Raw genomic sequence first — 21317 nt, 5'->3', positions numbered from 1 at the left:
ACAACTCCATAAGTAGAGTCATGTAATGAAGTGGAATAACAAAGGGGGAAAAAGAAAATTGCACTAAGGCAAGGAAAGGGAAGGAACGAGCTGGAATCTGTATAGAGAGTAGTTATCCTTTCTATCTGTGCAAATTAATATAAGCTTGGTTAGTAGCCTACATATTGATGGGCTATAAAAAGGTTTTTCATTATCAAGGTGTCACACAAGAAACATTTCATGATGGATAAAAGCAAAAAGCTCTCCCAAGACCTTTGCAACCTTATTGTTGCAAAACATATCAATGGAACTGGTTACATATGCATTTCAAAACATCAGAATCTTCCAGTAAGCAGCATGGGAGCCATTATCTGCAAGTGGAAGAAACATCACTGCATCATCAACCAGCCATGCACAGGATCTCCTCGCAATATTTCTGACCAGGGAGTCAGAAGGATAGTCAATTCCAAGAGCCAAGGACCACTCGGAGAAATCTCCAGAAAGACTTGAAGGCAGCCAATTCAATTAAATAGTTCTGGAAGTGACTAAAGATCAGGATTCACAAGAGGGACCCCTGGAATCTGTTTAGAACAATGGGCCAAAATCAGACCTGATACTGCGACCAATAAGTTTTGTCATACAGGAAATGTCTTGAAGCTGTCTTTACAAACAAAGGCTTTTCCACAAAGTATTGAAGAAATTTCAGTAGGCACGTTCAATACTTTTTCCTGTGTCATTCCACTTTAATACACAAAACTCTTATGTTTGGTTTTTTTTATATGTGTGTTAATATAATATGTGGTGAAAATTTCGAATAGACTCACTGGAAGTTTAGGCTAATTACTGAAAAAAAAAAAAAAAAAAAGCGTTCAATACTTATTTCCACCATATATTTATTTTACCTGAATATTTTAACTTCCAAATTAAAAGTCAAAAAGAATGTCAGACGAAATTTAAAGTTTGACTGACTGGATTTTGTATACAAATCATAGTGAAAACTGTGTAAGGTCACTCTCACTCTCCCTTGCTAAAGAGCTAATAGTTTAGTCCGCCTGCACGATTCATAAGGTAGTCTAGGCCTATCTTTTGTTTATTTAGTTGAGCATCGCTAGTAGTGGACCGCTAATTGTTTTGCTGCTGGTGCAATGTCTTTCTCCAAGAAAGCCAAGTCAGGTTACTAAAACAAAGGCCAAAACAGGGAAAAAGAGAGACATCAAAATGAGGGGAAACAACTGCTAATAAACTTCTTTCCAAAGAAAGGTGAGCACAAACGTCAAAACACGAAATCCCATGGTGTTTGCTTAAATATCTCTGCAATCATTAGTGCTAAAATGAACTGAGACAACCGATTGGAACAGCGGAAAATACACTTTCATAGGTTAGGCTAATCTGATGCATTTCATGATCTACCGTCTCCATCACTTTCAGAAAGACTGCATGGCGCCAGCTTGATTCATGTCCTGTTGTAGGCTACATGCTGATCATCATCACTAGGCTGGTGGTTTAGGGCGCGATTTCTTATCTCTCCCTTTCCGTTTTTGTCAGTCTTAACTTTTTTTTTTACTCAAGTAACGGATGAGATTTTTGATGTAGCGAAGTACAATACTTCACTCAAAAAGTAATCAAGTAAAATTTAAAATACTGTAACGATTTGATAGCGACACACACAGTTGTCCAATCAAAAGGTTTATTAGCGGAAGCGGGAATCAGCCAAACACATACACCAAGACACCATTACATAAGAAACACAAGGGAAGTCAATAAAACAAAACACGATACACGAACAGGGTTGTCACATACAATACACCGGGTAAAACACATGAGGTAAAACCTAAAGAAAGACTACACAAGCTAACACATACATGACAAGGAAAACGCAACTACACTAACTAAAACCGACATTACACAAACCAGCATTCACACACATTGCATTCTGGGAGGCTAGCACTCAGTCCAAAAGACACCGACGTTACAATACCGATTTTATAAACTACTTAAAAAATACAAAATGCACAGAAAAACTACTCAATACTAGCCTGGCGGGCCATCCTATATCATTGAAATGTATAGTCTGGAATAGAACCATTCACCTCGTTTAATCCAAGTGGCGGGCAGAGAATTGTCTTTCAAACTGCCTAGGCATGCAATAGGCCAGCGCTACGACCATATCCGTATCCGGTCGGCAAAACGGCAAATACATCCTTCTTCGAAAGGAATGACTTAAGTGCATTGTGTTGCTCAACTTTCAAAGAAAGTCCAACTCCTCCAAAGTTGACGCCAACACCGATTCAAACAACCGCTCTTCGTTCGCCATAGCCACCTTCCTTGTTGTTCACCGTCGCAGGACTGTCGTTATCTTGTTAAGCCCGCCTTAAGACTCTCTAACAAAATAGAGGCTGTGATTGGATGAAGTCCACGGCGTCAGCCAATAGAAATCCCTATGGTTTGATACTAGACGTACAGGCTGAGCAAATTAATTTGCCGCCGCTAGGGTGCGTCTAGATTTCTAGGCTAACTCAATACAGTAACGTGAGTAAATGTATTTCGTTACTTTCTACCTCTGGCTATTGGGACCATAGGCTACTAGCCAAAACCCATTACAATTAGTTTCGGCTTGCATCGTGTGTGCAATCAAATTAACAGGGTTTGCAAACGTGATCTCATGTTTGTTTAGTTCGCATTTTAGACTATTTTATCCATTGCTAAACCTGCTAAATCCATTGCCAACCTGGTGCCTTGCACTGGGTGTTAATTCAAAATAACATGGTTTGCAAACGTGATCTCATGTTTGTTTTAGACTACTTTATCCATTGCTACTAGCTGGTTCTGTAACCCATTACAGATAGTTTTGATGGGTCATTAGCATCATATGATGCACTGCAGGCTCAGATCAGTATCCGTGACAGGGGGGAGGGTTGATCTTAATGTCATGTAAATGAGGACCATTGTGTTCCCCTCCCATGGATTGAGGGAGAAAGTAGTCAAATTGAAAACCCTGATTTCTCAGCTTGTAGCTTTGAGATGTGTATACTTTAAAATGGCTACAACTTATTCAAATATTATCAGATCTCCATGAGTGAGACATCATTGGATAGCCTTGAAACTACACTTTCAGAATCTGTGAATAACTCCAAATGTCTCTGGGGAGACATGTGCCTGGTTTTGCCATGCCTGGTCACAAATGAGCACACACACACTCACTCACTCACACACACATGTGAGGTGTAGACTAATTTTAGGATTGCATTATGCAGTGTGCTATCCCAAAAATGAAATGAAATTAACAGGTTGTGTTCAATACAATAAGCTACAACCGAGATGTAGCTGAAATATAAAGCAGCAGTGTGGTGTTGAAATTTAAGATGAAATTTAAGCTCATGTTATGTTGTTTACGACGTGCTACAGCTGAATATTATCTCTGCACTGTGGAGAGGGCTATCGCAGTTGTGACAGATATGTGAGTGACAGTTGGGAGGAGGCATGCTTGTGCCTTGTGGTGGCTCCTTGGACATGATTGACAAAGCGTCCACTGCGAAACAAGGTGAGTTTGGTGCGGTGGTGCGGTATGGAGCTCGCCACGGCAGGGGTTTCTCTTAGCCAGAGCACAAACAGTAGCATAATGTGGAACGAGGCACCGCACCAGGTGCCAGAGCTGATGACCATACCTGACACTCACCACCAAGATAGGACAGGAGAGGAAGACACGACAAGGAAAAGCAAGAAATGGAGGGAGAGGTAGGAATTCTAAATTCTGTTATCTAACATGACCCTAGCTGACAAAGCCAAACTACATTCTATAGTGTGTCAGGACTCCAGAACAGGAATACAGAGAAAATGTATCATATTGAGGATTAGATTATATATTATGTGTAAGAAATATCAAATATTAAATTGAATGATGCTAAATTCCATAGATGTTTTAGATATCATCCTTCACCAGTTGTGTAGGCAAAAAGGCTTCTGCTGCAAACATAATTTTGCATTGCATGCATAAGATGCCTATTCAATGTGAAAGAAGTCAAATTAAATGCAACAGAACAATATGTAGCATTTAAAACCAAGTAAAAGAACATTGAGTCCGCACACCAGAATCTGCTCCTTAGCGTTTTAATGGTATATGTGTAACGTTTCGGGCCCCAACCCTTCATCAGACATGGATTTAGCATTTAAAACCCCACACATTAACTGTTCTGTATGTGCATTTGAGTAAACATCAGAACATAATGTTCTCTCTTCGGCTGAGTTCTGTCTAGACAACCTGCGTGGCACAACGCGGCATGGCATGGCGTAGCGTGCGGCGGGGGAAGGCCTTTGAGATAATTACGCTGGCAGACAAGAGAGTGCTTCTGAAATAGACTCTTAGCGGGACTCAAGCAGGGATAAATGTTGTCAATCAGCGACCTCGCCGCCAATCTAACGGACTTCTCGGGCTTTTCACGCTCACCTACAATCTGCAGTCGTGTTTTTTTATCTTTCTCTTCTCGTCTTTGTTGACATGGAGTGGCACAAGAAGCACGGCAGTGCACTGCTCACCCTAATCTCTAAAAGGCAGAAGATGCTCATTTGCTCGAGTGCCTTTCAGAAAGGAGACTCTAATGGCCCTCTTGTTCTTTTCCTTGATTTATATGATAAACAAAAAAAGTATTTGGGAAAAAGAGCTTTTGTCTTTTTACTCAGTATGTGCAGAGACAACAACAGTGACTTAGCACATGTGCAGCATCAGGGTAATCAGGTCAGTGCACCTTGTGCCTGGTGACTAGTGCCTACAGTATCGACTAGTGATTTCAATAGTTGACTAACACACACAAACACACACAACACACACACACACACACACACACACACACACACATACACACATACACACAAACACACAAACACACACACACACACACCCATAGATGGTGCATCTTTTTTAGGCATACTTTCAGACTAGCTGGATCATTAGCAGTGGCGTGACAGCAAAAAAACGTCCCACATACTCGACGCACCCGACTGGTAGCGCGACAATGTGACGTCACAGAAGCACCGTAACCATTTATACTTGCGCGTGGTGGTCGCGACACTAGTTGCAATATTCTCCTGAACAGAGGTGTCGCTGTTGTGAAAAGATTAACACTAACTACGTTACACAGCAGAAGAAGCTGCAGTAAGAAACACTAGTAGCTAGCCTCTGTGATGGCACTTCAGACTTTGGTTGCTACTGGACATATAGATAGATACTTTAGTCATCCCAAGAGAAATTGTAATAATTTAAACAGTTTAGTTAGCTGGCTAACTAGCTAGCAGCTGGCTGAGTTTGTGTAATTTCCTGAAGTGGAAAGAGATTTTGTTCAGGCCTTAATAGATATCCTTTGTTTGAAAATAAATCGTTTCTATTCTTTCCTCTTAATTCCATGTGTTGCAACTCTCGCTGGTAACTTTGTTAACTTATCCAGCAAACTATTAAAAATTCACTGCAACTCTCGCTTGCCCTCGAACTAATCCATCTTCCTGTTTCCGCTTTGTCGCGCTCGTCTGAAAAAAAATTAGTGGTGCGCTACCTCGCGCTACCTGGCTAAAATCCTGACGCGCCAGCAAGATCTACGTCATTTTGACGTCACATTGTCACGCTACCGGTCGGGTGTGTCGAGTATGTAGAAGCCCTTAGAGTGAGGTGAGCGTACAGAGAGCACTCTAGAGAGAAGGAGGAGAGTGATCCGCATTCCGCGGCCTGAACTGGACTCGACTTACCTCTCTCGCAGGTCCGCGCCCAGTAGCCGGTGCCGGTGCAGTCGCAGATGAAGCGGTTCCAGCCCTCCTTGCACACGCCCTTGTTCTTGCACGGGTAGCTTTCGCACTGCTTGCCCGAGAGCCGGTTGCACGTGGGCTTGATGCCGGCGCCGTTCTGGTTCTCGGCGATCTGCCGGATGTCCTTGCTGCGGCCGTCGATGAACAGGTCGCGGATGCAGCCCACGTAGCCGTAGTTGAGCATGGCGGTCCACAGCTCCGTGGGCAGGACGAGGCCAGCGCGGCTCTCCGGGAGACCCCCCAGGTACATCTCGCCCTCCAGGTCAAGGATCTCGCTCTCTCCACTGGCCGTGAAGGGGGTGCGGCGGCTGTTCACCGATATGGTTCCTACCCCCAAAACAAACACACATGTGCAATTACAAGTCTGCAAAGTCACCCGTGTTTTATTCTCCCTCAGGGCCATATATCAACAAATGTCCTAGAAGGGGCCCTAAAAGAATCAGCAACAAAATAAATGTATGCAATGACTTTGACTACACAGTTACATCGATGTAATACTGTATATACCCTGTGACACTCCAAATATGGGACACAGATCGTTGTCGCTTTGGACAAAGGTGTCTGCCAAATCCCATAACCATAACCATAACCATAACAAAAAGGTGCTATTATGCGGATCCGAAAGTCTCAGCAACACGTGAGAAATCAACTCCAAACAGAACCCTTAAAAATGGATTGTTCTAGATCTTTCGGCATACTGTGAGGATGAAGCTCTGACAATCTTTTTGTTCTAATATCATTTAAATTGTATGCAATTTTATGTTACACTGTTATATCCTTGAAGATTAGATCGAAATGAAGTCGGAGGTTTAATCATGGACAGTCTACGACATGGCTGAGGACAAGCCCAACTCAGAACTCATACTGGATATTGATCAGTTGAGGGCGACGACTAGACTACATCCCACAGAGCATGATTACGTGACGAGTTTACATTCCGGGCATGAGGGCCCGGTCCAGACGGCTCATTCAGTCAGGACGTGACAACGGGAAGGGGGGGGGGGTGTTCTCTGGCGTGAAGCTCTGTTTGATCGGACCAGTGATTTATGGTAGTGTCAGGGCCAGCGGAGGGTTTGTGACGGCTGGTGGAGGGTTGTGGGGCTCCAGAGGCCTTTTGGCAATGCGGTGCCCCCTTTAAAAAGCATCAGTGTTCGGAGGGAAGACTGAGTTAATGCTTTCTCTTGGAGAGGAGCTCTCAGACGACTCCAGAGAGGGGGGAAGATAAGACACAGACAGACAGGGAGAGACAGAAAGATTTAAAGAGCAGGCAAGAACAAGAGATTGGGCTGTGTGTGTGTGTGTGTGTGTGTGTGTGTGTGTGTGCGTGTGTGTGCGTGTGTGTGTGTGTGTGTGTGTGTGTGTGTGTGTGTGCGCAGAGAGTGTGTGTGTGTGTGTGTGTGTGTGTGTGTATGTGTGTGTGATAGAGAGTGTGTGTGTGTGTGTGTACATGTGAAAATGTGCTTGTGGGTTGTGTCTGTCTTTCTGTGCATCTATGTGTGTACTGTGCATATGTGTGTGTATATGCATGTGTGTTTTGTGTGTGAGAGAGAGAGAGAGAGAGAGAGAAAGAGAAAGAGAGAGAGAACACACTGTCTATTATGTATCTTAACCTGCATGTCTACAGACAGCCCAGAGCCTCTGTGGATTACACTAAGAGTTTACACCCTGATATACTGCTTATAGCTTACAGGTCCAGGGTCTGCAGTTGCAGCCTCTACGCACACACACATGTCAAGCAGCAACCCTGGGAAGCAGCCCTGGGATCAGAGATCAATAGGAATAATCTGGCTAGAAATGACACCCGCTCTGTCACCTCCACGCTGTTGTCTACAGGTCTGCATTATTAATGTCCCCCACGGTCCCCAAGTGCAGCCGGGCAATATGAAGTGACACAGAGTGTGTGCGAGAGGATCAATTCGCCAAAGTACAGGAACTCAAGGGCAACGCCGGAATCACAAACAACACAAGGGCAAATTAAGAGTTTACATGAATGACATGTGTGTTTGTATTTGTATTTCATATAGGTGTGTGTGTGCTGAACAGGTATAAGAAATGTATATGAGTGTGTGTGTGTGTGTGTGTGTGTGTGTGTGTGTTGTGCGTGTGTGTGTGTGTGTATGTGTGCGCGTGCGTTCGTGTGTGCTTGCGTGCATGTGAATACCGACATTTTGAAATAGACTGGGTATGCAGGAGTCGCGTGTTAAGAATAAGTTTTGTGTTGTTTGTTTTTTACTGTCTACTGGGCAAAAGTTAAGACATTTTGGGCGAAGCTGTCAAAAGCTGATGTTTTATCTCAGGCTTGCAGCTCCCCCAGTTTTATAAAGCTCCATTTGCATACCTATCTGATTCTTTTACAAAATAAAAGTGTCCACAGCATTTAAAGCCATGACAGCTTTTAACAACATAATTTAATAATGAGGTCATTCTAATTTCACCTCAGTGGAGAAGAGATAAAAAGTGTGGGTGGGCTAAAATTCTCCAAATAATACCAAACGTTGATTAATTTTGTAATAGAAGTTTACTACCACAGTGGGCTAAATGTTAGACATAGCAATAATTCAAAGGTGATATGAAATGAGTGGACAAGTCCAAATGCAGGACGTTTCAAACGCCTTTCATGCAGAAACTGTCCCAATACACCCATTTGGCTATTTATATATGTCACTTTACAAATAAACGGACTTATAAAAGGTGGAATACGGTCCAGAACTAATGGTACTGGTCTACGTAGCAGTGTTGTGCTATGCAGGGACATGACGTTTTTCTCTGGGCAACCCTTAAGTGTCATTCTCCAATGTGCAAGGCAGTTTGACGAACACTGCATGCTAAACAATAAGCTAATGGAGCAAGCTAAAGCATCATCATCCAGTCAATTGAAAACTAATGAAGAGGTTCAAACGTTTTTGGTTAAGTTATGTAGATGATATTGTGAATTTAGAATACCACACTGTTCGTCTGAACAAGGCCTAGGTATCCACCCTACATAAATGGGAGGCATTAATAGGGTCAAAGATCTCATACCTCTTGTGCGATGAGTTGCTTCATTGTGTAAAATGAACACAATTTTATATAACTTTTATATAACGTTTATATAACTCAATAAACAGTTCATCACTAAAAGAAAAAAACTAATGACGAGGGGTAAATACTAATTCTTATATTGTGTTTCGTTAACATATCGGACATGAAATATCACTGACCAGCTCGTCCGTCTCGCTGGATGTCCACGTGGTACCAGGTCCCGTCGTTCACCTTGTTCTGCGTGGCTTTCACCTTGATGGTCCCAGAGCCCATATCCAGCAGCAAGTACAGGCTGCCGTCCAGCAGCTCCACGGCAAAGAAGTCCACCTTGGTGTTCTTCTGGCTGCGCACGTCCTTGGGCTCCTGCGGCTTGCCGTGTGTGAAGAGGATTAGGCCGTTGGGCTCGGTGGTGCGGAAGTCAAAGGAGATGGAGCCCATGCGCTTGGTATTCCACTTGGGCAGGCTGATGTAGGCCTCAGGCGTCTCGAACGAGATGGGGTCCAGGGTGGCCACGTTCTCACACTTGAAGTTGGCATTGCCCTGGATCTTCATCTTGGGGTCAGCAATCCGAGCAAGACGGGAGAGCTCCAGCCGGATGTCATTGTTTTTGTAGACAACCTGTGTAATACAAAACAGTGGTTTTATTTATTACCAGTGGTGTGACACAAAGCATAATATAGTACCATATTATGGTAAATGTTTGCCTGACCTTCTAAGGTGTAACATAAGCATACCATTCTATTTGTTCAGCTGGTTATGCTATATTTTTGGAAGTGTCCTTAATTGGCACAGTTTACATTTTGCATTACTCGACGGTCGCACAGAAAGGTCCTGGTTTCAAACACGAAAGACAATGTACATCTAGTCCCAAGTTTATTTACAACTGCATTCAATTCCTATAGGATATACAGTATACATTGAATGAATTGTGGAGAAAAAAACAAACATTTGCATGTCTCTAAAAACAGAGAGATTAACGTACAGCAGGGTTACTTTATTGGTATCTAGTGGATTCAAACCAAATAGCACAGACATGCATTTCAGATGAAGTATGGGCTATGAAGGACTTGTGGTTTGTAAATGTAAAATTGGTGATTTGTTTGTGGTGCTCTGCTGTAATGCAGAAACACAAATCCAATAATGTAGAGTGTGTCACTTTGTACTTAATGAACCCACAGAAACAGTTTATTCTACTAGCTATAGGACCTCCGTTTATGCCACTGAGGACACGAATGACGTCACACACAGGAGCTGGTGTTGGTGCTGAAGCGTTTCAGTGCTTCAGAGCCACCGTGATAGCTGCTTCATGGGCACACAGTAAGTATCTCGGCCCCTACTCAGTGGACATTCATGACATTCATGTGCCTGGCGGTCTGTAGCTGTGGTCACGACCGGACAAAAGAGAAGAGAGAGATGTGGCCATTAGGACAGGGGCGCTGCTGCTGCTCAGGCAGGCTCCTCTTCAGCTCATTACAGAGTCTGACGTCATGTGTCTCGCCCCGACGCCCACCCGCCCGCCCGTCGCCGGACAAGGCACACTGCCCATTCACACATTCGGCCCAAGTGCCTGTGGCGCAGTGCTGAGATGAAGATGAAACGCACACGGCCAAAAATAAACATTCATCAAAGTACTGTTTAGTGAGACTAAAAAGGCCAATCTCTCTCTCTCTCTCTCGGTGTGTGTGTTTGTGTGTGTGCACACGTGTATGTGTGCATGTGTTAAAGAGAGAGAGAGAGAGAGAGTGTACAGTGCTAGAAAACTGAAATGTATGCTCGCAAATGGTTGGAAGCAAAGCAAAACTAAATTGTCCTTCAGATGTGTGTGTAGTGGCTTGGTATTGTCGCTGTTGTGGTGGTTATTGTTGTGGCTGTTTGGAGACACAGCTGTCAACAGAGAGATTTTCCTGCTCTGAGATTACTGATAATCCTGAAAGACTTGACAGCAAATCAGCACGTGTTGCAGGTGCCCAGGGGAAGAGTGCTGGACTGGGAGATTGCCTCGACCCATCTCCTGCGGAGCCCCGTGTTGTGAAACGGACTCACTCACTCTCTCTCTCTCCCCCTCTCTTCCCCTCTCTCTCTCTCTCTATCTCACTCTCTCTCTCCCCTCTCTCTTTTTTTTCTCTCTCCACAGGCTTTATCACTGAGATCATAAATACCAGCCTCCCCCCGTGGAGAACTGAGGCTAAAACAAAAAGGCGTGAGCATGACAAGGAGGCAACAACGAAGGAAGGCTGGGGGATGCTAGATGCTATTTTATTCACCTAACTGCTTTCTAACTGGTTTAATTGAGACTAAGTCCACTTAGGTTCACAGTCCTTACAAAGACAATATATCACCGGGTGACTTTGACAAATACTTTTGTCTCTCTGTTTACAGAGATCATTAAAGATGCAGTCAGCGATTGTGCATGACGTCGGGTTTGTTTGTGTTTATGTTTATATTTCAATTTCTTAGCAGACACTTTTGTCCAAAACAACAACGTGCATTATATTTTAATCAAGGCCCAAATGAAACACACCAGAGAGGTAGCTCACCGCTCCCTTCAGTATTCCCAGAGAAACTCTACACAATGGTTTTTTTTTGTTTGGGGGACAGGCTGCCCACTTTGGTTGTTTCCAGTTTTCGGAGCCTGGGCTGCTTTTTTACAGTGTACAGAATGGACATTGGAAAGGTTCACTAAATGTGACAAAAAATGTTATGGGCTTGGAATTGCGTAAGATCGCTGACTTTACCTTTAAGATAGCTCGGGCTTAATTTAGAAGATTTTACCAAAGTCTACATTATGTACATTATGATCCTGTCAGTGTAAGTCCACCTTATGTAGTTTTGACAGTTGTTTCCCGTTGATAGCGCTGGCAAAATAGTAAAGCAAAATGCAAACATTCATGATTTCTGCATTGTCTGCTTGTGTTGAATGATAATGCTCCTCCCAACAAACGGCATATCTACATGTACAGTCTACTTTCCCTTCATCAAGTCCTTTTGCCAAATCATTACCATATTTATATATGACTGTGCACTCAAAACATTTTAACAGAATTCGCTTCCTTGAAAAGGAAAGCTGTTAATCATCAGTGTGCTTTTAGTTTTAACTTGAGAAAATACTTGAATATTGAAATCCAATGCCAAATTACCATTTAAAGCAACACAATGCAGTTATTTTACCTTAAGATAACAGCTCCAAACTCATTCTGATACTACACTGACGCATACTACGGAGATTGGAGTCTCTGACATTGCCAGTGTGTACCTGGAATGCTTCATATTGCACTATGTAACGTTATTGATTGGGTAGGATCAAGACTGTTAGTCGTTTTTTTAGCTGGATACTGTCTTATGGTGTTGAATATTGACATCAAAGAGCATAGATATCAATTCTTCCATTGTGTTCCTTTAACAAACAATAACTGCCCCCCCAACAATTGCACTGGAAGTAATTCTGAGAAGAAATAGATCACAGGAAGTGGGTATTTGCCATTCATCATAGTACTGGAGACATACGCTATCCAGCAATGACCCAGTGAGTCAACACATCTGACGTGAGAAAATAACGTAGCTGTCATCCGACGCAGCCTCACTAGACATCTGCTGGTTGTCACCAGAGGCGACAGAGTGACCTTGAGGAATTTACAAGGCTGGAAATCACCAGCCGCTGATTAGACAATGATGGCTATTATTTGTTATAACATGGCTGTCTCTTCTCTGGCTCAGACGCTGACCTGATGCATTTTTCATCATCTAAATCAGCTTTCCTCCCCCTTGCCCACAATCTCAACACGTCACCGCCGAGTCCGCGAAGAAACGACTGCCACTGCTCCCTGCGCAAATTGATCCTTTGCAATTTCGCTCATTTGATGCTTTGTCATTTGGAGTGTTGGACTGTCGTGTAAAATGTCAGACTGTGAAACTCATTTGATGAGACAGGCAGGCAGCTCATGAAAATGGCTGAGGCCTAATGGCCGTCTGTGGAGCAGGCTAAAACAACATTGTTTTCGCATTAGCATTAGCGATAGTCAGCAAGCAGCAAAGGCTATCATGAAAACATATTAATGTAAATAGCTGTGTGCTCTCGCATTCCTGATGCATTTCAAATAACCTATGAGAATAACTTCAAACATTTATCATTGTTTATGAGTAGCATTTCATTCATATTTCAGCATTATGACAATACAATACAGCCAGTTGACAAAATGGAATAAAACAGGATGATCAATCAATCCCAGATGCATACACTGAGACAGCCTCCCATCCCCTGTGATAGCAGAAAATGATCAACGGCATCCAGCCTGGATCTGAACCAGATCCGGGGAAGATGCGGGCCACAACTGTACCAGATCCGTTCTTAAATCCGCCCCTATCTGAGCACTGAGGCTGTTCCCGGTTCTGAGACGCCAGTGGCCCATGAAATGGATTCCTGTGTGCGCGTATGCGCGTGTGCGACTGTGCGGATTCAATTCACACACACACACACACACACACACACACACACACACACAGACAGGGCCCAAATCACTCGCATATGAGGCTGGAGGAGAATTTCATCAGACTGTTATCTGCCCGCACAGACCCGGTCTGAAATAAATACCACAGTCAGAGAGACGGAGAGAGAGATGGAGAGAGGGGGAAAAAGAGTACGAGCGAAAGATAGAAAGAAAGGAAGAAAGAAAGAAAGGGAGATGGAGGGGGAGAGGGAGACAGATGGAGAGAGAGAGGGAAAAGAATTTTCCACATAAGCCTTGTCTGTGAGCAAGTATTTCATTCCTCAGGCCATTTAAGTGACATCTCTCCACAATCACACAGGTCCCGTAAAAGCCATCCTTAACACTCCTTTTTAACATGCAGGGCCTTAACCTCTCCCTCTCCAGGCCTCTCGCTCAACAACCTGACTCCCCGAGCAACGGAAAAGAACAGCAGAGCATTAGACTGGGCCGTGAGCTCATGAGAAGCCCCCACAGGACCCCCTCCCCCCTCCCCACTCCCCACTGACTCCATATCCCTGCATCTGACAACACCCAGAGTGCTTCTTCTGCGTACCTGCTAAGGTGACTCGGTCGAGGTGTTGTTTTCCTAAGAGTGCACCCCTCTCTCTCTCTCTCTCTCTCTCTTTCTCCCACGCAGGTCCTCCCACGCGCCACACCGCACCTCGGCATCGGCTCCCGGGTCGGCACAGAGGGGCGTGGAGCTCTGCCTGCTGACACCCCCTATTTATCATCCACACCTCTCTGCTCCGCCCATAAATCTCTGCCCACGGACGCCCACCCACCACTTAGAGGCCGGCGCTGCCCCAGCGCTGCAGAGCTGCCGGGAGACAGGGCCGAGATTGGAACAGATTACCCAGCGGCCGAGGAAGTGGGCAGTGCCAGGTGACGCTGGCCATCAAAGCCAGAATTTCATGGCAGGAGGAGAAGACAGGGCAGTGCAGCACAGCAGCATAGCACTCTATACAGATTCACGTCTTTCATATCACTCCGCAAGTAGTCCGGTCACTTCTTGCTTTCATATCACTCTGAAAGTAGTCCGGTCACTTCTTGCTTTCATATCACTCCGCAAGTAGTCCGGTCACTTTTTGCTTTCATATCACTCCACAAGTAGTCCGGTCACTTCTTGCAATGGAACTTGTGAAATGGAATGGAAAGTGAAAGCAGATGGTTGATCAGCTGTGTTCTAAAGAATGTTTGATTCAAGTTCAGCATGTGTTGTAAGCTATTTGTTTCTCAGCAAAAGCCATGATGAAACTGTAAAAAATAAATGTAGAGTCATATGTGGAGTTTAAGCGGGATAATGTATAGAACGCAGTTCATTATCGGAAAATAAGTCCCTTCAGGACGAAGCAAAACCCCTCTGCTGGCACATCGGGGTCCTGTTTGCCCTGTCTGGACTTGTTTTCCGATAATGACCGGCGTTCCATACATTATCGCTTACATACTCTACGCAGCACTCTAAAGATATAGTCTACATTAAATGTGGGGGAGGTTTGTATAGCATAGATGTATAGTAGACAGGACTTTCCTGTTTGTGATTAACCAATGTTCTGTCATACGTGGAAGAGGGTTAGAAACATTGACATGCCTGTCTCCTCAGATCCTGTATAACTTCTACTGCTGCACCATCGAGAGCATCATGACAAAGTGCATTAATAGCACCATGGCTGACAGGAAAGCCTTGTGGTTAAAACGAGTGGTTAAAACGAGTGGTAAAAACGAGTGGTTAAAACGAGTAGTTAAAACGAGTGGTAAAAACTGCTCAACACATCACTCTGGTCCTGCTCCCTGCCACCACTGACCCTCAGCATACAGTGTCTGCAGCGGGCACACAACATCATCAAGGACCCTACACATCCCAATCATGGACTGTTTTCCCTCCTTCCATCAGGGAGAGCTGTTTCAGAGTCTGGACTCTCTCTCTCTCTCTTTCCCCCTCTCTCTCTCTTCCCCCTCTCTCTCGCTCTCTCTCTCTCTCTCTCTCTCTCTCTCTCTCTCTCTCGCCCACTCCGCCTCAGTTCAACCCTGCTCACAGCTGCGTCCGGCAGTAGACTGAAGAAATGGACCGGTCCACAGAGAGGGCCGCAGGGAGGGGGCGGTTTTGGAAAGGGGGTCGAGAGCGGGACCTCGGAGTGTTGTCAGAACACGGTGACAAATGACACCCCGGCGTTCACGCACGACAGAAAACAAATTGCAGTGGCCCCAGCGCAAGGGAGGAGGTCCGTGTCCAGCCTGGTCAGATCGGCTCTGAGACGCACAAGGGGCAGCCGTCTGCAGTAATTAGAGGGAGTGGACCCCACTTAGCCACGCGCAGAGCCAAACGCTGATTAATGTGCCCCACGCAGAGAGCTGAGCAGGAAAGATGGGGCCACTCTCTTTCTCTGGTGAAAAAAACAACAACTGAATTTCGGCCACAATTTAGACAATTTAGTGTTTTGGGAACAGAGTTTGTAGCAGGCCACTCGATTACAGGATATAGACAACCACATAGGGACACAGAACGGACATAATAAAATAGATTCCCTTCCCAAGTGCTCTCGACGAGACGATGGCACTAAAGTGGCATTCAGTGCCATGGCATAGTGGCATAAAGTGCATCAGGCCAGAACAGGATCAGAGTGGCACTGATTCTAAAGCTATTTTTTTGTTCATATTATTTTTTTTTAAGTATATATTTTTTGGGGTTTTTTATGCCTTTTTTATGCGACAGGAAGTGAGTGGGAGAGAGAGTCGGGGTGGGATCCAGAAAGGACCACAGGCCGGGAATCGAACCCGGGTCGCCGGCGTTCGGTGCAGGTACCCTGGCCAGTTGCGCCAGGGCTGAGGTCCTTTGTTTCATGTTTTTAACACAGTGCTTACTCTGCATGCTGCTGGTAAGAAACCGATCATCAATAAACGGAAATAATATTACCATTAAGTGCTCCAAATGCCTTTTGTATTTGTGAAAAAACCTAATAAATTACAAAATGTGCAATTGTATCATTGAGGTGGAAAATAGATTGGTAGATCATCTAAAATATCCCGAACAGATGGGGAAGTTTGAAAATGGACATCATTCAAAATGACATCAGTCCACAATGAGTATCACATTACAGTACATATCAGAGAAACCTACAAGCCGCTCACGCCTCAGAGAGGATGGGGAGAGGGGAATAGACAGGAGACTAAACGTATAAATGCATGAAACACGGAGGCATTGATCCATATAGTCGGGGCCAGATGTCATTGGCGGAGAGTGGGATTAATGATAGGGGAGTTCTCACATGCACTTCCTCAAAGACCATAAAGGTCAGAGGATTGAGCTGTAGAGTCTCAGTATTTAAACAGCAGCCATCATTGATTTCCTTCTGGTTTATATGGTGTAGTGTTCCCTTAGTTCCACAGGGTGGTGTGTGTGTGTGTGTGTGTGTGTGTGTGTGTGTGTGTGTGTGTGTGTGTGTGTGTGTGAGAGAGAGAGAGAGAGGATGCGGGTACAGTGGTGTGTGCATTTGTGTACATGTTGTTTGCAATCATATGTATGGTATATGCTTACCGCATAAGGGACATATAAAACTCTTCAATAGCAGTCTCTGTGAACATATCTGTGGATGTGTGCAATGTAAACATTCTTCAAGAACCTAATTGTGTTTGTGTTTGTGTTTTGTACAGTATATGTATGTCATTGTGCGACAACGTGCTTGTGTCTGTGGGCCTGCATATGCGTTTGGTGTGAGTGGGTGGGTGTATGTACACAGTGCATGTAGGCAGTCGTGTGAGAGGACCAGCACCAGGACCAGTGTAAACTTCACAGTAGGCAATCGACTGCTTTAGGACGCCCAGTGTCTCCACAGCCGCACTATTAGTCTGTGAGACAGGGCCTCAAAATATGCAAACCGTTACTGAAAAAGTGGCAAAGGCTACCATACCTTTTCTGAAAGCCTGGAATCTCAGCTTTTAAATGTGTGTGTGTGTGTGTGTGTGTGTGTGTGTGTGTTTCATGCCTTTTTCTGAAAGCCTGGAATCTGATGTATGATGTATGATGGCCATCTGACAAGAGTAGCTGTTTTGAGTTATCACACTTAATGTAAACTAAAGTTGAGAAAATAATGTGTATAAATCAATATATTCAATTTATTTAACATGAAGCGGTGTGCTAAGCAGGCTGATTGGCTCCCGTAACAGCACAGCCAGGACTGTTGGTCCAAAGCTACGGGTGGGAACACAGTAGAGATGGTGCCAGACACATTGACACAATTTCAGGACTTTGACTGGGACGGGGAAAGGGCTGTGAGAGGGGAGAGAGGGATGGAGGGAGAGAGGGATGGAATGAAAAAAAGAGAGAGAGAGAGAGAGAGAGAGAGAGAGAGAGAGAGAGAGAGAGAGTACATGAGAGACAAAATAGTGGGCACAGAAAAGAAAGATAGAGGATTGGGTAGAAAATAAAAGAAAGATAGAGGATTGGGTGGGTTTGGACAGTTAGAAAGAGAGAGAGAAAGAGAGAGCGAGAGAATGAGAGGAAGGGAGGCAGAGAGAGATAAAGAGAGAGAGAGCGAAAAAGAAAGAGAGATTGAAAAAGAGAGGGAGAGAGATGAGTGAGTGGGGGATTGTTTCTCAGCTTGGTGCTTTGTACTTTGTCTGCACTGAGGGCACGGAGGGGCGGAGCCACAGACAAAGTGACTGATGCCAGCCGTTCCACTCTGGCATGGGGTTGGCATCCGAGTCCAGCAGGGGGTCTGTCTGCATGCCAGCCAGCTAGTCAGCCTGCTTGTGCCAGACCTGTGTGTGTGTGTGTGTGTGTGTGTGTGTGTGTGTGTGTGCATACATGTGTGTGTGTAAACATGACAGTCAGACTAAAAAAGTGGCAAGCAGCTTTAGACTAGCCCAAAGAGATGACATCATCGGTGTCCGGAAGACATTGTCTAATAAATCACAGGAAGCCTAACAAAGGATTGTTAGCTAAAATAAGAACTTATAATATAATGTGCTTCTGAACATTAGCATTATGAATGGCTCAAAGATTGGTGAGTCAACAACAGACAGTCTTACATTCAAAGGGGCTAATGACCTGTGACAGCCTATGGCCAAGTTAAATGAAATCTTGGCCATATCAAAGAAGACATGATACATCCAGTCATACCATCAAGAGATTATGTATCATGGTAATGTTTACAGTGGATGTAGCACATGTTTTCTTCCCTTCGTAGGCCTACTTGCGGATTCTGGAAGTTAACTTATAAGGTCAAGACCAGACCCAGATCTAGCTACTTATCAGTCCCAGATGTGCTGTTGCATACTATCTAAAACAACATCACAGAAATAATAAAGCATGCTAATATGCCTGCTTCATGCTGCACTAGAAAGGTCAGAAACTCTGATCTAGCCGCAGTGATCATCACTAAACATCTTGGACTCAGCAGGTGCGTGTGTGGAGCGACCATCACCAGAAATTATTATCATCTCAAGAATGGGCATCACATAGGCTACACAATGCCATGAAAACAATAAGAAAAAAGGGGAAATGTGTGAGAGAAAAGGAACACAGGTAGTTTGGCTGACTCAACAACGCTTTTCAAATCTCAACTGACATTGAGAATGGGTCTAAGGACACACTGTAGTGTAGCCTATAGCCAGCAGTGGAATTAAACTTAAATTGGTACATTGAACTCTTACCAAATATCTGTGGGAGTACAGCAAACAAGGTTTTAAATGCAGTTGTTTACTCAATTCCATAGAAAATATACATCCATGACGTTTAACACTGATGCAATGAGCAAAGCCTACAGTAGCTGGCAGCATAACCAGGGTGTGATTTGCTGGGGGGTGATGGTGGGGATCAACCCTTCCTCTGTTTTTTACATCCCTACCTCTGCTGAATGAATTTAATCCTTGGGGGGGTGGGGACAACCCCGTCAATGATTAAAAACCAACTGAAATAACAGGCAGGTTGTGACAAGTTTTTTTTAGACATATAGAGTTTGGGATTGTGGGATTGGGGGAATAGCGGTATCGGCGCTGAATTATTTTGACATGATGTGAAATCTTAATAGATTAGAATCGTTTCATGTTACGTTTTAGGCCTAAATCCTCTGCCATGTTCGCGTGATCGGCCCTTATCCATGGTCCTGAAATTTAATTAGGACATCTCCCACATCGCAGGCTGACGCAGAAAAATAAATGTTTCATGCCTTTGTAGTTTGCATTAAAGAAGAGTGTTCAACTGTTCGAAATGTAATAGGGCCTACCGTTAACTTAAAAAGAATTAGCCCTGTTGATTGCTTGTTTTTTCATGATTAAAAAAAAAACATCCCTTCATGTTTTTTGACAAATCGCACCCTGAGCATAACAACCACTTGTCTCTTGTTGCTGTAAAACACCCATTCCTATTGAAAATGAATGGCAGTCAGTTGCTTTGCTGCTGTCTCTCATAGCTAATGTGACTGACTACTAAATAAGTTGTTTCATCTGCAGATTCTGTGGATTCGTCATGACGTCTTCACAATTAATTAGTCGTCCAATTTCAGCTAAATTAAAGATCAATCTATTTGAGACTTGCCTGCAGGTAGAACCATTCAACACAAATGGCAATTAACAGCTGTTCAAAGAGAAAGGGGCATCTGCCTTGTGCTAGAATAACAAAATGTCATCATTTGCATGGTAAGGCTCTGTGAATCATAACGCCAAACATGAGCCAAGTGACAAAAAGCAAGACCTGTCTAATCCCCTAGCTCTTCCTGTTTGCTGTAATCTATTTAGCTGCTCTCTTTCAAGTGGGTCATTTCTGAAATGCGTAACTCCAACTCAGATGCATAGTTCACACTCCTAAATCTCATTTTTATCATCCCTCTCTTTATTTCTTTCTTCTCCTCTCCTCTCGCTCTGTTCTGTTCTTCCATTTTATTTCTTTCCCGGCAATGGCAAAGTTAATGAAATGATTGACGACAATTGAAAATCTAAATTAAATATGCTTAAAACTATTTTGCGTCTGGGCGAATCTCTGACTGAAGCAGATTTCATTAAGTGTCTGTGTCTGTGTGTGTGTGTGTCTGTGCGTGTGTGTGTGTGTCTGTGCGTGTGTGTCTGTGTCTGTGCGTGTGTCTGTGTCTGTGCGTGTGTGTCTGTGTGCGAGAGAGAGAGAGAGAGAGAGAGAGAGAGAGAGAGAGAGAGAGACAGAAAGAGAGAGAGAGAGAAAGAGAGAGAGGGAGAGAGGAGTGGGCATTGAACAGACATTGATGTCTCCTCTCTCTCCTCTTCAGCTGATAAGCCTTATTAAATGTATTATTCCGGTCCCAAATTTTCCCGCGGTGCCCTTCTCTCCTTGCAGGACTGATACTAGTGTAATAAGCAGTGGAGGTGAAGGAGCGGCAGCCACATGAGCTCCACAGAGGAAAGGCTGATGCACACCTAATCCACTGAATAACTCTGTATGCTGTATTGTGCTGCATTGTACCAACTGAAACGTGTCTGTCCTATCAGCGGAGAACCAGCAGTAGATTTATAACTGGGCCACATTATCTATGCAGACGGTTATGCATTGGGAGAAAACGTCTCTGTGAGAGATACTGTCCACAGTAGAATAACCAAAAATTCTGAATAACAGCTACCCTGCATGAATAACAAAACGGCATGATTGTGTTGCTTCATATACTTGGTAACTTGCTAAGCTGCTAATAATCTTATCAGTGACATTGGAGACGAAAAGTGCATGCATGGATGCTGTTTGTGCAGCTACGGCAGTAATCATATCGGGAACCAAACTACATTTATAGAGTTTCAGTACAGCCTAATGTGACTTAAGTCTTAACACTGGAGAAAACACACCATCGTTTACGTCATTAAGTTAGAGAAGGACATTTATTTACTGTTAGACACAGGCTACAGCCACTTTATGTGAGGCTACAGTGACTTATGTACACTTATGTAACCTACGTTGTGTTAAAGGACTGTGCAGTCCATCCACACACCTGCCCAGACTCGAACCTGTGAACTGGCAGCACTTCGGATTGGGAGGCAGGCATGCTAGCATGGAGGCTAAAACCAATGGGTGCTAGCGTCTGTTGCCAGCAT

At 44.2% G+C, this 21317-nt stretch overlaps 1 protein-coding gene across 1 annotated transcript in view; it reads right to left on the bottom strand.

Annotated features, from left to right (window-relative positions):
- The window catches only part of nrxn3a (neurexin 3a), a 321288-nt gene that overhangs the window by 221456 nt on the left and 78515 nt on the right, over positions 1-21317 (bottom strand). Inside the window, 2 exon segments of the mRNA XM_048228504.1 lie at positions 5713-6096; positions 8970-9408. Of these exon segments, the coding sequence (XP_048084461.1) occupies positions 5713-6096; positions 8970-9408 (823 nt within the window).

The sequence above is a fragment of the Alosa alosa genome, chromosome 19, assembly GCF_017589495.1.
Source record: "Alosa alosa isolate M-15738 ecotype Scorff River chromosome 19, AALO_Geno_1.1, whole genome shotgun sequence".
Lineage (NCBI taxonomy): Eukaryota > Metazoa > Chordata > Actinopteri > Clupeiformes > Clupeidae > Alosa > Alosa alosa.
Note: the sequence above shows the minus strand (reverse complement) of the source record. Positions and strands in the feature narration are given on the sequence as shown.